The sequence below is a fragment of the Geotrypetes seraphini genome, chromosome 8 (assembly GCF_902459505.1).
Source record: "Geotrypetes seraphini chromosome 8, aGeoSer1.1, whole genome shotgun sequence".
NCBI classification, from domain to species: domain Eukaryota; kingdom Metazoa; phylum Chordata; class Amphibia; order Gymnophiona; family Dermophiidae; genus Geotrypetes; species Geotrypetes seraphini.
In genome coordinates this window covers 2,965,049-2,980,699 of record NC_047091.1, presented here as the reverse complement: position 1 = coordinate 2,980,699, position 15,651 = coordinate 2,965,049, and the positions used below count along the sequence as shown (strand labels likewise).

The window sequence follows — 15,651 nt, the reverse complement described above, 5'->3', positions numbered from 1 at the left end:
TTCTGCATGTCCTCCCCACACTCAACTAAGTAGACACAGAGCCCCCTTCAGTTCAGTCTAAAGGTCAACCAAACCTATTGGAACAAGATATATCTATATCAAGGGAGTACAGGGAACATCCCCACCAACAGAAAAGAGTCAGCTTTGCTCTGTAAGAAAAAAAAAAAAAAAAATTAATTAATTAATAACTGCCAGCATGAAACACAGGCAAGAACGCATAAACAACATGGAATAAATCTGCTGCATGAAATGAGCACAAACTAAAAATATACCATTCATACATGAAGAGTGATTTCTCCACAGGGCCCACCTGCTGCAAGGAGAAATAGCCGAGGCCGAAAAAAGGCAGGCGATTCAGAGAAACTCAGCAGTTAGAGGGCAGGATGTTCAGAATCCTCCGCCTCAAAGGCGGCATCAGACCTAGCTGCCATGTCTACTCAGTAAAATCTGGTAAGGGTATGAAGATAAGACAAAGTATCCACCCTGCAAATCTCGGTTGGATGAATTACTCAAGACTCCGCCCACAACACTGTGACACTTCTTGTTGAGTGGTCTTTGAGAGAAGCTGGTGGCTGCTTGCCACAGGCAAAGTAAGTCGACAAAATGGCCATGCAAATCCAAAAGGTGAACATAAGAATTATCACTGCTGGGTCAGACCAGTGGTCCATCATGCCCAGCAGTCCACTCACGCGGCAGCCCCTAGGTCAGGGGTGCCCAATATGTCGATTGCGATCGACAGGTCGCTCGCTCAGGCGACCCCAGTCGATCGCAGAGCGGGTTCCCTTCTCTTTTTTCCCCTCCTGACTGGCCCGCTCCTGAATTCTGCTGCTGCCGCCGCTGCTCAACATTTAAAAAAAAAACCAGCTTGGAGAACTTATGCTCCGGGGGGCTAACGTGTGCTTATACCGACTTCCCTTCTCTTCCCTCTGAAACCGGAAGTTATGTCGGGGGGGGGGGGGGGAAAGAGAAGGGAAGCCGGCACACACATGTTAGAGCCCCGTTCGCGGGCTAAAGCGGGAGACAGGTCAGTGAAGCTTGCGATTTGCTCTTCTTGCTGCCAGGTCCTGCCTACTTTCTGTTTCCTCAAAGGCAGGACCCGGCAGCATTTCTCCCAATAGGTCGATCTTGGGCCGATCAGCCTTCCTCTCCCCGACGTCAATTCTGCCGTCGGAGAGGAAGTTCTGGCCAGCGGAACTTCCTCTCCGACGGCAGAATTGACGTCGGGGAGAGGAATGCTGGTGGGCCCGAAGCAGGGAGAGCTTGGCTGGCGGCGGGCGGCTTTGGGGGCCTGTTATCCGATGGCAGCGGCAGTGGCTTGGGGGAGGGCAGGGAGGGAGAAAGAGGGCAGGCAGGGAGACAGAAGGAAAGAAGAGAAACAGAAAAAAAGAAAGGGGGCATGAAGAGAGAACGAAAGAGAGGGCAGGGAGAGAGGAAGAAAACGTTGGGGGGGAATGAGGTCAGGAGGAGCGGAAGCATACAGGCTAAAAGAAGGGAAGAAAGATTGGATGCACAGTCAGAAGAAGAAAGTGCAACCAGAGACTCATGAAATCACCAGACAAGGTAGGAAAAATTATTTTATTTTAAATTTAGTGATCAAAATGTATCAGAATTTATATCTGTTGTCTATATTTTACACTATGGTCCCCTTTTACTAAACCGCAATAGAGGTTTTTAGCGCAGGGAGCCTATGAGCGTCGAGAGCAGCGCTGGGCATTCAGCGCAGCTCCCTGTGCTAAAAACTGCTTTCGTGGTTTAGTAAAAAGGGAGGGGGGTATTTGTCTGTTTTTGTATGGTTGTTAGTGAGGTGACAGTGCATAGAGTCATCTGCTTTGATCTCTTTGAAAAACCCTGGAATAGGAACGATGATTAACATTTTCTATGCGTACAGTGTGCTTTGTGTTTTTTTTTTTTTTATTTTATTGTTGGTAGATCATTTGACTTGGTCATTTTAAAAGTAGCTCGCAAGCCCAAAAAGTGTGGACACCCCTGCCCTAGGTCAAAGACCAGTGCTCTAAATGAGCCCAGCCTCACCTGCGTACTTTCCAGTTGAGCAGGAACTTGTCCAACTTTGTCTTGAATCCCTGGAGCGTGTTTTCCCCTATGACAGACTCCGGAAGAGCGTTCCAGTTTTCTACCACTCTCTGGGTGAAGAAGAACTTCCTTACGTTCGTATGGAATCTATCCCCTTTCACCTTTAGCGAGTGCCCTGTCGTTCTCCCTTCCTTGGAGAGGGTAAACAACCTGTCTTTATCTACTAACTCTATTCCCTTCAGTATCTTGAATGTTTAGATCATGTCCCCTCTCAATCTTCTCTTTTCAAGGGAGAAGAGGCCCAGTTTCTCTAATCTCTCGCTGTATGGCAACTCCTCCAGCCTCTTAACCATTTTAGTAGCTCTTCTCTAGACTCTTTCGAGTAGTACCGTGTCCTTCTTCATGTACGGCATGATAACCTTCTCCGATCTGTTCGTGATGCCCTTCTTTATCATTCCTAGCATTCTGTTTGCCCTTTTCGCCGCCACCGCACATTGCACAGATGGCTTCATTGACTTGTCGATCAGAACTCCCAAGCCTCTTTCCTGGGAGGTGATAGAAGCTTTAGATGCTAGCCTACCTTGCCTGGACTGGCTAGTCAGGACAAACAGATGGTCAGAAAGCTGAAAATCATTAGTCCTCTCTAGGTAGTGGAGCAAGACTCTTTGCACACCCAGCCTTCGCTAGATCTGATCCTTTCATTCTGATTCCATAGGGCGAAAGGCAGGTTGTCGAACATCCTGCTTGACATGGAATTCTGAAACCAATTTCAGCAGAAAGGAGGGAACAGTACAGAGAGAAACTCTCGCTTCTGTGATCCAGAGAAAGAGTTCTCTGCAAGAAAGCCTGCAGTTTTAAAATAAGCCTTGCTGAGACAATCCCCACAAGAAAAAAGTCTTGATAGTAAGATCCAGAAGACAAGCATCTTTGAGCATCTCAAAAGAGGCTTCTGCAAGCCCCTTCAATACAATATTAAGATTCCAGAGCATCCAGTCTCTCGGCCTGACAATCCCTGCGCCAACTAAAAAACCTCAGCACTTTGGAATCAACACTCAAGGCCACGAGATCCATGATCGTCCGACCCCAAGACTGAACAATCAACTCAAAGGCTTCTAGCCTGAAACACCACTCGCCGGGATCCATCGCATGATGACAGAGAAAATCCACCTAGACAATTTCCACACCAGCAATGTGAGAAGCCAAGATGTCCCGAAGATGAGCCTCTGCCCATTCCATGAGCAGAGGTCTGCAGCGTCACCAGATGACTCTTGGTGCACCCTGACAACTGACATAAGCCACCACTGTGGCATTGCCTGGGAGGACTCGAACCAACTTGCCCTCCAGCCAGGACTGGAATTCCACCAATGGTAGCCAAATGGCTCTGGTCTCCAGAACATTGATTGACCAGGACCCCTGAGCCAAGCGACTGAGACATTGAACACCCCAACCGAGGAGACCTGCATCTGTAAGAAGCATTGTCCACTCGGGCTGATCGAGACTCACCCCTGAAGCAGATTGGAAGACAGAAGCCATCAGCATAGGCTGCACCAAACTAATCCCAGGAGCGGGACTGGAGAGTCCAGATCATGAATCTGTGGTGACCACCACAGAAGAAGTGCATACTGAAGAGAACGCATGTGAGCCCGAGCTCACCGGACACTTACAAGGAGGCTGCCATGGTCCCCAAAACCTGCAGCAAGTCTTGTGCCAGCGGACATCAGCAATCCAGAGAGCGAATCTGCATCTGCAATTTGCACACCCTGGCCTCCAGAAGGAAAACTTTCCTGGGTGTCAAAAAGAATGCCGAAATACTTCAAGCGCCGAGACGGAATCAACCAATTTTGGGGCAGACTGACCACCCAGCCCAGGGACTGCAGAAACTCCATAACCCGAGCCCTGACCCAGGAACTCTCCTGCAATGACTTTGCTCAAATCAGTCAATCGTCCAGATAGGTGTGTACCAGAATGCCCTCCTTGTGCAATGCCACTACCATCACAACCATAATTTTGGTGAAGGAGCGTAACACCGTAGCTAGACCAAAGGGAAATGCTTAAAACTGAAAATGCTCTCCCAAAATCGCAAAGCAAAGGAATCGTTGATGGGAGGCCTGAATGGGAACAGGTAGATATGCCTCCGTCAGATCGAGAGAAGTCAGAAATTCTCCAGGATGAACAGCCAGAATTACGGACTTCAGGGTTTCCAGATGAAACAACAGAATCTGGAACACTCTGTTGACAGTTTTGAGATCCAAAATGGGCCGAAAATACCCCTCTATCTTGGGCACCGCAAAGTAATTGGAGTACCTGCCGGTAAGAATCTCCTGAAGAGGCACTGGCACTACCGCTTTGAGATATAGCAACCTGAGCAGAGTCTGCTGAAAAGCCCTCCTCTTCCAAGTTGCCTGACAAGGAGAGGAGAGAAATGGATCTGGTAAAGATCGTGATAACTCCAGAGCATAACCGTCCCAAATCACCTCCAGGACCCACTGATCTGTTGAGATCTCGACCCATCCCTGGTAAAACTCCTGCAACCAGGCTTTGACTGGAACCATGGGAAGGACCCGCAATGCATACATTGGAAGAAACGTCCTCTGGAAGGAAAAGAGGTTGCACCCCGTCCAGGGTGGTACCTCCGAAATCCACTCAAATGTCCCCGGGCATGACTACCTTACGAAACCTGGCGAGGTCGATCCCCCAGGAGGTTTTTTTAACTAAGTCACCTTAGTCACTCAAGGTCTGAACCAGCTTATCCAACTCCTCCCCGAAGAGAAAGGAGCCCCGAAAAGGAAACTTACTGAGCTAAGCCTTAGGCGCTGCATTCATCGACCAACCCCAAAACCACAGGGTACAGCAGGCCACCCCATCCAAGCATCTCTCTCACTCCCTACTGATCGCTGCCACCCAATCACTGTTGCTGCTGCCCCGTCTGAGCATCTTCCTTTCTCCCTCCTTGCCCCTTACCTTTGCGGTGGGCAATTTCTAAATTTCCTTCCTATACGCAGCTGGAGCATTGAAATACCGTGTAGCTGCCGTAAAGGTCATCTCTGACACAACTGGAAATTGCATCAGAGACAACCTTTCCTGCAGCCACATGCAACTTCAACTGTCCGGTTGCTTGTAGGAAGGAAAATTAGAAATAGCCCACCACGAAGGTAAGGGGCAGGGAGGGAGAAAGGGAGGAAAGGTGAGGTGGAGAGGAACACATGCTGAAGGGAACTGGGGAAGATAGAGTGGGGAGAATACACTGAAGGGAACTGGGGAAGGTGGGGTGGGGAGGAACAGACGCTGAAGGGAACTGGGGAAGGTGGGGTGTAGAGGAACAGACGCTGAATATAAGAACATAAAAATTGCCACTGCTGGGTCAGACCAGTGGTTCACCGTGCCCAGCAATCCGCTCCCGCGGCGGTCCTTAGGTCAAAGACCAGTGCCCTAATTGAGTCTAGCCTTACCTGCGTAAGTTCAGCAGGAACTTGTCTTTGTCTTTAATCCTTGAAGGGAAATAGGGAGGAAAAGTGGAGTTGGGAGGAACAGACACTGAAGGGAAATGGGGAAGAGAGAGTGGGGAGAAGACGCTGAAGGGAACCGGGGAAGGGAGAGAGGGAGGAAAGGTGGGGTGGAGAGGAACAGATGCTGAAGGGAAATGGGAAAAAGAGAGAGATTCCAGACTATGGGGGGAGCGGAGGGAAGAAGATGGATGCCAGACCAATTGGGGAGGAAGGCTGGAAGGGAGAGGCACAGTAACAGAGCATATGGAAGAGACAGAGAAGGCAGGCAGTGGATGGAAGTAAATGAATGAGGAGAAGATGAGGAAAGCAGAAACCAGACAACAAAGGTAGAAAAAAAATTTCTATTTATTTTCTTTTAGGATAAAGTAGTATATTGTGTTGATAAAAATTTATAAACAAAGCCCTGCCAGCTGAATATCTTTCTCTAGTTCAGCAGCCAGAACTTTGATTTATAAGGAAGGAATAAGCTAAATATTGCAGTACTGAGGCTTGTATGGATACTGCAGAGACAGTGGTTGTGGGGATAGAGCAGGGACAGGGGCGGTGGTCACGGGGAAAAATTTTTTCCCCCGTGCCATTCTCTAGCGTAAACCCATCCATTTCTGGGCCAGTCTGGAGGCATGCTAAAGAAGCTTATAGAACTCTCAGGAGCATCCCACTGCTCCGTGAACAAGGCAGCGAATTTCGGATATTCAGGAAAAAAGGATGTCAGAACACTATGACATAGAGGGCTGACTATCTAATTACAGTTCCTTCATGTGGACAGACATAGACTTAAAAAAACCAGCAGATGGAGGGGTTCCTCACCAGGATCAAGACTCTACTAAACTAAACCTTGGGTTTATATACCGCATCTTCTCCACAACGTGGAGCTCAGCACGGTTTACAGTTGTGAAAAGAACGGAACTCCAATGGAATTATAGAAATAAGTATGAAGAGAGGTTAGACTCTCTGAGGTATCTTAACACTTATTATTTTAAAGTGTTTGAGGCTTGTGCAGATAAGGATGGAGCTTGCAGGAATGGGGCAGGGACAGGATGGGGAAATGAGTTCCCATGGGGTCGGTGAAAACTTTGTCCCTGTGTCATTCTCTAGTCAGAAGGCAAGCAAGCTCCCAGGGGGACAGAAGACAAACCCGAAAGGTGGCACACAGCAGGCTGGCCCCGCAGGTCCACAAAAAGCTTCCCTGTGATATTGCAGTCTGGCTCCATGGAAACTGATTCCTTTCCCAGGCAGAGAACTTCTCCAAAAGAGGTCTCATGGCACCAAAGCCACTGAAAAACGAACTTAAGACATGAAAAATAAGAAAGGAAGCAGAGTAGAAAGACTTCTGCACGGTTCATTTGCAGAAATTGAAACTGAAGCGGGTTCTGTGTCTACTCAGTTGAGTGGGAGAAGCACAAGCAGAAAAGTGTGGATTTTTTGCAATACCCGGTTTGTGGGTTGGGAGTAAACATTTGTAGTAAAGAATCCGAAGGGGACTTAAAAGAAATAAGAATTTGAGAATATCTATGTAGATATTTTTTGGCAATTACAGGAGACCCAAATTCCATTCCTAGCTTAGCAATCCATTTCTCAGTGTAGCCAGAGAGAAGGAAAAGACTCCAGAACTAAAGATCATTGTTTAACAGGCTCAATTCGATTCTGTATAAACCCACCTTCAATATCCGGCTCTGAGTGTAGACATATGGAACCCCAAACATGATCACTGCACGGCCAAAGTGGTGAACTGAAGGCATGAACAGAATAGTGAGGAAAAAAAAGATACTAAAATGAGGGACATCAAAGCCTTGAACTAAACATCCTTCAATAATTTCAACAAGGAATAATATAAAATAATCTCACTCAGCTACAAGTAATAGTGGCACAAAGGCTAGGATTCAACATCCGATGTTGGACAAGGGGTCCACTAAGAATATAACTACTAATGCAACTCCTACAGGAGTGGACAGACGGGAAGAATATGAATGGGACATGAATGTAGATTGTGTATCTTAATGGATATGATTGTTCTTCCACTTGCCCAAAAGTCATAGTCCAATTTGATTTATTTATTTGATTTACCGCTTAGCACACAAAAGTATTAAAATGGTTTACAATTAAAAATATATATATACTGTAAAAAGTGACCTATAATTGGCTACTAAAAATAGAAGAAAGGAGAAATTAGGTTCTTACCTGCTAATTTTCTTTCTGTTAGCCTGTAGACTTGTATAGTTCTTACGAATGGGTTATATACCTCACTGCTACCAGCAGGTGGAGACTGAGAACAAACTTGTATATCAGGTCAGCCCTTCATGGACCTGATGGCCACAGTGTCAACACCACTTCTTCAGTCATCGCAGGGACAGTCAGGCCAAGGGCCTGGATGCTCTGATTCAACCATGGCCAACAGAGGGGCTGTTGTATGTGTTCCCTCCATGGCCATTAGTGGGCAGAGTTCATCTCCGCACAGTTCGACATCCAGGCCTTGTGGTTCTGGTGGCACCGGATTGGCCCAGGCGACCGTGGTACGCGGATCTGGTGTGGCCTCTGGTGGTGGATCCTCTTCCTCTACCTCTAATGGATGACCTTCTGACTCAGGGTTCCATTCCAATGTTCAATCCAGGTCCCTTCTGTCTTACGGCTTGGCTCTTGAAAGGGATCGCCTAGGTAAGAAGGGGTATTCAGATAAAGTAATCTCAACTCTCTTGGGGTCCCAGAGGCTTAATAACTCTCGGGCTTAGGTGAGAGTTTGGCATCTATTTGAGGAGTGGTGTGCTGCACTTTGAGTAGTCTCTTTTCGCGCTTCCTTGCCTGCCATCTTAGAGTTCTTGCAGGATGGCCTGGACAAGGGACTGGCTTGGTCTTCTCTCTGGGTTCAGCTTGTGGCCTTGTCAGCCTTTCGTGGGTTGTTGAAAGGTCAGCGTTTGACTGCCATTCCTGATGTGATTCGCTTCTGGCCAAATTGCTCAAGCCTCCCATACAGCCCTCTGTTCCATTTGGGATCTGAATCTGCTTCTGTCTGTTCTAGTGCGGCACCTTTTGAACCGTTGGGCGACTGCTTTTTGATAGACCCTACTCTTAAAGTGGTCTTATTGGTGGCCATTACTTCTGTTAGATGTGTTTCTGAGCTGCAGGCTTTCTCTTGTAGGACTCCCTTCTTGGAGTTTTTCTAGGGAGCGGGTTGTCTTGAGGCCTGTTCCTTCTTTTCTGCCAAAGGTAGTTTCTCCTTTTCATGTCAATCAGGCTGTGGTTCTCCCGGTGTTGGGTAGCCGGGAGGGTTCTTCGAGCAGAGACAGTTACGCAAGTTAGATGTCAGTCGGGTCCTTCGTTTTTATGTGCAGAAGATCCGGGAGATCAGGAAATCAGATCATCTGTTTGTCTTTCTAGGGGGTCCTCATATAGGGGAAGGCGCATCTAAGTCTACTATTGCGCTCTGGATTAAGGAGACTATTGCTTCTGCTTATCTTCTGAAGAAAAAGTCTGTTCCAGAGTTTCTCAAGGCTCATTCCACTTGTGGTCAGGCAGCTTCTTGGGCTGAGTCTTCTCTAGTGCTTCCAGTGGATATTTGCAAAGCTGCAGTTTGGTCTTCTCTGCATTCCTTTGTCAGACACTACCGTGTAGATGTTCAAGCGCGTCGGGACACGGTATTCGGTGAACGTGTTCTGGTGTCGGTCCTTCGGGGGTCCCACCTTTAATGGGTATTGCTTTGGTACGTCCCATTTGTAAGGACTATTCTAGTCTACCAGGCGCTACAGAATGAGAAATTAGGTTCTTACCTGCTAATTTTCTTTCTGTTAGCCTGTAGACTGGTATAGTCCCCCACCCTGTCTGTCTTTGTGCAGTGATTATAGGTTTTTGTTTTGCTCGTGTACAGATTTTGTTTTTTTCTGCAGGTTCTAGAATTTTTCTAGGGCCAGGGAGAATTAAGAACAGCGGCTATGGCTCAGCTAGCTTAGCTGGTGAGCTGTGGGGATATTTTCTATAGCAAGGTTTAGTTCTACACATATTCCAACAGTTGTTTACCAGTTTGTTGTTGTTTTTACACTCCTGTTCGGAGTGTGTTTTATTGTTTTTCAGTTGAAGTCTTTCCTAGGCTCTGCTTGGCTATTCGGCAGACTGGATTGCAAGAGGGGAAGCTATCCTGATATACAAGTTTGTTCTCAGTCTCCACCTGCTAGTAGCAGTGAGGTATATAACCCATTCGTAAGGACTATACCAGTCTACCAGGTGCTACAGAAATTTAAATTATAAAACATATCTAACGAACATTCAGGGAGCAGATGCTATCAGAAAATTATGGGCGACTTCTAATGAACATAATTAGATCCAGAAATCCTTCCTAATCTAATCTAATCTAAACCTTAAGTTTATATACCGCATCTTCTCCATGAGAATGGAGCTCGACACGGTTTACAAGAACTTAAAATAGTGGGTAGAGAAGAAGAAAAAGGATTACATGAACTTATATGTAGAAGGGGGGAGAGAAAGGGAGGAAGGATAGAGCTACAATTTGCTGAAAAGCCAGGTTTTCAGTTGTTTGCGGAATAACTGAAGGGAGCTCAGGTTCCGCAGCGGGGTGGTGAGGTCGTTCCAAAGACCTGTGATTTTGAAGAGAAGGGATTTTCCCAGTTTGCCTGAATAGTGGATGCCGCGTGGAGAGGGGAAGGCTAGTTTAAGCCTTTGGGCAGTTCTGGAGGAGTCGGGACTGGAGGAGTTGAAAGACAGTGGGATAATATATATAAGCTTCCCCAAATTTCACTCACATGATAATAGAGCAAGCCCAGCGGGGTCCATTGAGCATAAGTCTTCACTCCCAGTATTTGAAGGCCACCAACAGATTTTCAGGATATTCTTAATGGATATGCATGAGATAGATTTACATGCCTACTATCTCCACTATATGCAATATCTCTTATGCATATTCATTAATGGCATTCTGAAAACCTGACTTTTTAGTGGCCTTCAAGGACTGGAAATTAAGCTCAAAGACTTAGAATACAATTCATGACATGAATCCATAAAAAAAACACACCACCACCACATACCAAAGTCAATACCCTCAGAAACCTTTCCTCTGGCTACAGACAGCAGTATGGCCCCTCGGCCATTCTCACATGCCTAGGCAAAAAGAGAAAAAGATAATTCCCTGTAAGAAAGTGCTCATGTTTACCACTACTTTTTGACAAATAATATACAATAATCAAGTTTTAGCTCAAGCATTCAACAATTTGTTCCAGGCAAGACATGAACTGAAATCAACTGCCTGTCTTTCCATTCTTACGAAATGAAGAGACAGACTTTAAAAAGAAAAAAATATATACAAAAAGATAAGACAGGCTGGTCCAATGAATTGGCAACAGCACAACACATTATCATACTAACCAGGGATGCTGCAGAAGCCACATTCATAGATCCTAAGGAGAAACTGAGTGGCTATACAACAGTAATATGTCACAATTAAATTCAGGACCTCCAATTGAAGAGGTTCAGAGTGGGTCCTGGCTGTGGACTGCTTAGACAAGAATAGGCAGTCACCAAGTAATGAACAGCTGCAGTCAAAGCAAAACAATAGATTCTGACAACCACACTAACTCAAAGAACCATTAATGTGTACTTTTACCCACAGGAAGGATGGAAACTTCATATAGGTCACACACACACACACACTCACTCACTCACTCACTCATCAAAATGTAATATTTAAAAGCATGATCTTGGTGGAACAGCAGATTAGGGGCTTGAAAGTTAATGAGGGAGGGCATAAAGCTGAAAGTTTGATTAGGGAACACAGGGGCAGATTCTTAAAACTAAAATCTGCTTTTAAAAACCTGGGCCAATCAGAGCCTTAGGATCCTGCTCGGTGCATCTCAAGATGCGCCGGGAAGGGGAAAACCTGCCATTTTAAAGAGGTGGACCTGCTGGCCAGAGGGAGTAGGCATCCCTCCAGCCAGCCATCATTAACAAGGTAAGGGAGAAGGGGTCGTCGGAAGCACTGAGGGAGGGGAGGGTTTGCGTGGCAGCAGGAGAGAGTGGGCATCTCTTCCACTGCCAGAGGGTGTTGGGGGGCATTGCTTAGCGGTGGGAGGGAATGGGCATCTCTCCCACTGCTGGGGTCATGTTGGAAAGGGGACGTTGCTTGGTGACAGGAAGGAGTGGGCATCCCTCCTGCTGATCTTTAATTTATTGGGGGGGGATGGGGGAGGTTGTGTTTATTCTGCACTAGCAATGGGCACATGCAAATTTAGCGAACCTTTGCTACTCTCCGCCAACCTCATTTGCATGAGCATTTTTTGGAGAATGACTCGCATTTTAAAAATTGCTACAATAACAGCTGCGACACAGCGGCCCATCAGTTTTTAACACAAATTTTTGAGAATCTAGTTCTCAGTACTCTTACACCAGTAATGACTGTACTAACTAGCTAGGCCGCCACGACCACCATAATCTTGGTGAATGTCTGCGAAGCCATGGCCAGACCAAAAGGACATGCACAAAATTGGTAGTGCCGTCCAAAGATCGCAAAGTGAAAGAACCGCTGGCGGGAGGCACGAATCGGAACATGCAAGCAGGCCTCTGTCAGATCGAGACAGAAAGATGGCCTCAGCAAAATCCAAATCCGCCGGCGGAGACTGCAAAGCAAGCCCCGCCGTGACAAAAGAAATAAAATTAAAGTCTATTTTTTTTTTTTTTTTTTAAGAAATGAAAACACGCAAAAACCACAGAGAACCTTAAAAATAACAAAATACGAGCCGCGGTGAGAGAAGGCACAAAGTTTAGAACTGAGTCTTGTGCAGAGCGTCGAAAACAAGACTTCTCGGCTCTGCAGAAAACTGAGAACTGAGGAGACGTGCTCCCTGCACTGGGCGGGACGGCACTCGTGCCTGCACGGTGTAGTAGTCACGAACTTTCTAAAAGTTCTACAAGCAAGTCTGCTTGTGAAGCTGTCTGCATCCGGGCTCTGTGGATGACGTCACTCACATGTTGAGAATAGGCTGCCTGCTTGTCCTGGGATAAGCTACTTTACTAAAATATACCACTCTGTATCCCTGGCCTGACAAACTCATTCATGTACATAGCCAACACTAGCCTGGCCCACCTCCTGGTACTTCTCCAGTGCCATGCTGGTTTCAGCTCCATCTTGAGTCTCAATGAAGAGGAGTTTATTTCGTTGAATATTCTCCAGGATTCCCTGTCAGGAAGAAAAGGGTGACAGGTTTCAGAACCTAGATCAGAACACAGAGGAGCGTGCTGATGAATGACATTTCAGGGGTGAGAAAAGGAGGATATGGAGAGTGCCTGACCTGCTCATACCAGGAAGCCACAATATTCTCCATATACTGGTAACTGGTAAAAAAGGCCACAATCCCATCCGGCACAATTGCTGACATCTCCAGCAGCAAGTTGCCATAGTTACGGATCACCGCTGTGAGAAAAAAAAGGGTCCATTTCTGGTTTATAGAAAACACTTGTTCTCTTTAGTAAGAGGAAGCATGTTTTAAATGCTTATTGCGAGTCCTTTAGGAAGTCACTTAAAATTCCACCTGCAACCCTCATTAGGACATATAAACCTTACCCCACGCACAGGATCAGCAAAACAGATAAGTCACTCTTAGCATTACCCTTCTCTTCTGCCAATTCGACTTCGTTCCTTTCATCTAGCTGCTCCCTATGCCTGGAATAAATTAGCTGAGTTTGTCCGTCAAGCCCCTTCCCTTCCCTTGTTTAAAAGCAGACTGAAAACCCACCTTTTTGATATAGCTTTCAGTCCTTAACCCTACTCCTCTGCCCTCCAACTCAGCCCGCTGATGAACCATTCCCCTTAACTGTATCCATGACATCCTGTTTGTCTGTCTTGCCTGTTTAGATTGTAAGCTCTTTGGAGCAGGGACTGTTTTCTTACTCTTTGTGACTGTGCAGCGCTGCATACGTCTGGTAGTGCTATAGAAATATTTAATAGTGTCGTAATAGTAGAACAGAAGCATTAATCACAGGGATGACCAAGAACAGAGCCATCTACACTGAACACCAAATATCACTTCTACAGATTTGCCATCATATGATGCTACAAGTTATATAAGGAAATCAAGGATACTGTGGCTGCCAACGACTCAGGTTTCTACACAAATATACTATAAAAGTCTTAAGTAGAACAATAAAAGCTGACTTAGCTATCCTTATTTCTGCACAGTACACCCTTAATTTTACCTACAAAACTTGTTCAGACCCAACCTGGATGTCTCAATCCAAGTGCACTCAAGACTGTTATCCCCAGCATAGGTGATTAAAAAAATGTACAAATGCTAGGGGGTTTATCCACTCACCAATCTCCTCTCGTGTCTCAAATTTGGAGCTGATGGCTACTTGGTCATTTCCACGTCCCACCACCTGCACAGAAGGCACGTAAGAGTTAGTAGAATAACTGCCTTGGCATGTTCTTAGAAATTCTGTATTTACTGGTCTCCCTCTACTCTGGACTCACTATCCAAACCAGGCCAAGGCAGGGGTTTCTGATTTTGAAACTGGCTAATAACCTTGATTTGCAAGTGTGTGATATAGGGGCCAATATTGGGTGGAATTTATTCAGGTAAAGGCAGCTTCTACCTGGATAAGTGCCACAGATTGGGCAATACTTGGATTTTCTAATGCATTTATCTGGAGGGTGCCGCTGATAATCCAGTCATACTGCCTCAGCATTATTCAAGCAAATGCCAAGACAGGCAAGGGTAGGGTGTGGGTAGAGCCAGGAGATACATGATTAAGCATATTCAGTCTGCAAACTAGATAACTATCCAAATAAAGTACTTTATCCATGTAGTTATCTGGGTACTGGGAAGAATATCCCTGTGTTTGATTATTATAATAGTCTATTGTTAGGACCATCAAAAAAAGACTCTGAAAATGTTACCTTGGGCTCAAAATGCCACTACCCAAGTTTTATTTGGACTAAGGCTTTTGGATGAAGCTACATAATTTGTTTGTGCAAACTTTCCATTAGAGTTAAGGTGATTTTGGAAGTGAAATTGTGGAGACAGACTGTTGGGTTTTGTTGGTCTGGCGGAAAATTCAGTGAGGATCTGCGGGAAGATATGTTGAGGTTGTTTTGAATCTTTTCAATCTTCTCTTGAAAGGAGGCAAAGGTTTCTGCATCCACTCCTATGGACTGATTGTGAATGTGACTTTGGGCTGATTAGAAGAAGTTTCTGGATAAAGAGAAGATGCCCCTGGATCGGTTGGGGAATTTTGTGATTAGTTGGGAGTAGTATTTTTCTTTAGCTCTTGTTATTGCTTGTTTGTAGGTGGCTGACTGTGTTTTCCAGGCTTCTTTGTCAGAAGGTAGTTTGGTTTTGCGGCAAGTTCTTTCTGTTTTCCATGTGGTGAAACCAAGGAGACAAGGAATTGTTACGACATACTCTTGTGTCGCTTAGTTGATGCTAAGTTTTCATAGAGCTCACGGATTCTGGACTGGGCTGATAAGGATTGCTGGGAATTCTCCAGTTGCTTTGTGAGAATAGTTAGGCCTGCATCAAAGGTAGGGAGGTTCACTATGGAGGGGTTCTAAGGTAGGCTTGGAGATGCTAGAGGGTTAGGAAATGACTTTCTTCAGGGCTATGGTGCTGTTGAAGGAAGTGAGATGGTGGTCAGACCATGGTACTGATATGATGGATTCGCCTGAGGACACGGGGACACCATAAGCAGGTGAATCTGAAATTGCAATTTGCTTACCTGGGCCTCTGGAAGGAAGACCTTCCCCAAGGATGTGTCGAACAGAACCCCAAGATACTCCAGACACTGAGATGGGACCAACTGACTCTTGGAAAGGTAGACCACCCATCCCAGCAACTGCAGAAACTCCACCACCCGAGCCATAACCCGGGTGCTCTCCTGCAATGACATCTGTCCTCAAGGCCGCTGCAACAACCACTATAACCTTGGTGAATGTCCGGGGAGTCGTGGCCAGGCCAAAAGGAAGCGCACAAAACTAATAGTGCTGACCCAAGATCGCAAAGTGAAGGAAGCTCTGATGGGAGGCCCGAATTGGAATATGGAAGTAGGCCTCCGTCAGATCAAGAGAAGTTAGAACTCCCCCGGCTGAACCGCCAGAATGACAGACCGCAGTGTTTCCATGCAA

At 46.1% G+C, this 15,651-nt stretch overlaps 1 protein-coding gene across 3 annotated transcripts in view; it reads right to left on the bottom strand.

Moving 5' to 3' along the window:
• The window catches only part of ERCC2 (ERCC excision repair 2, TFIIH core complex helicase subunit), a 90,515-nt gene that overhangs the window by 15,546 nt on the left and 59,318 nt on the right, over positions 1 to 15,651 (bottom strand). Inside the window, exons 16-20 of one of the 3 annotated variants that reach the window (XM_033955087.1) lie at positions 13,844 to 13,907; positions 12,824 to 12,945; positions 12,619 to 12,711; positions 10,568 to 10,640; positions 7,196 to 7,266 (exon numbers count right to left, since the gene is read on the bottom strand). In XM_033955087.1, the coding sequence (XP_033810978.1) occupies positions 7,196 to 7,266; positions 10,568 to 10,640; positions 12,619 to 12,711; positions 12,824 to 12,945; positions 13,844 to 13,907 (423 nt within the window). Of the gene's footprint in view, positions 1 to 7,195; positions 7,267 to 10,567; positions 10,641 to 12,618; positions 12,712 to 12,823; positions 12,946 to 13,843; positions 13,908 to 15,651 lie in introns of those variants that run through there. The other 2 variants (XR_004540353.1, XR_004540354.1) reach the window with 2 other exon arrangements.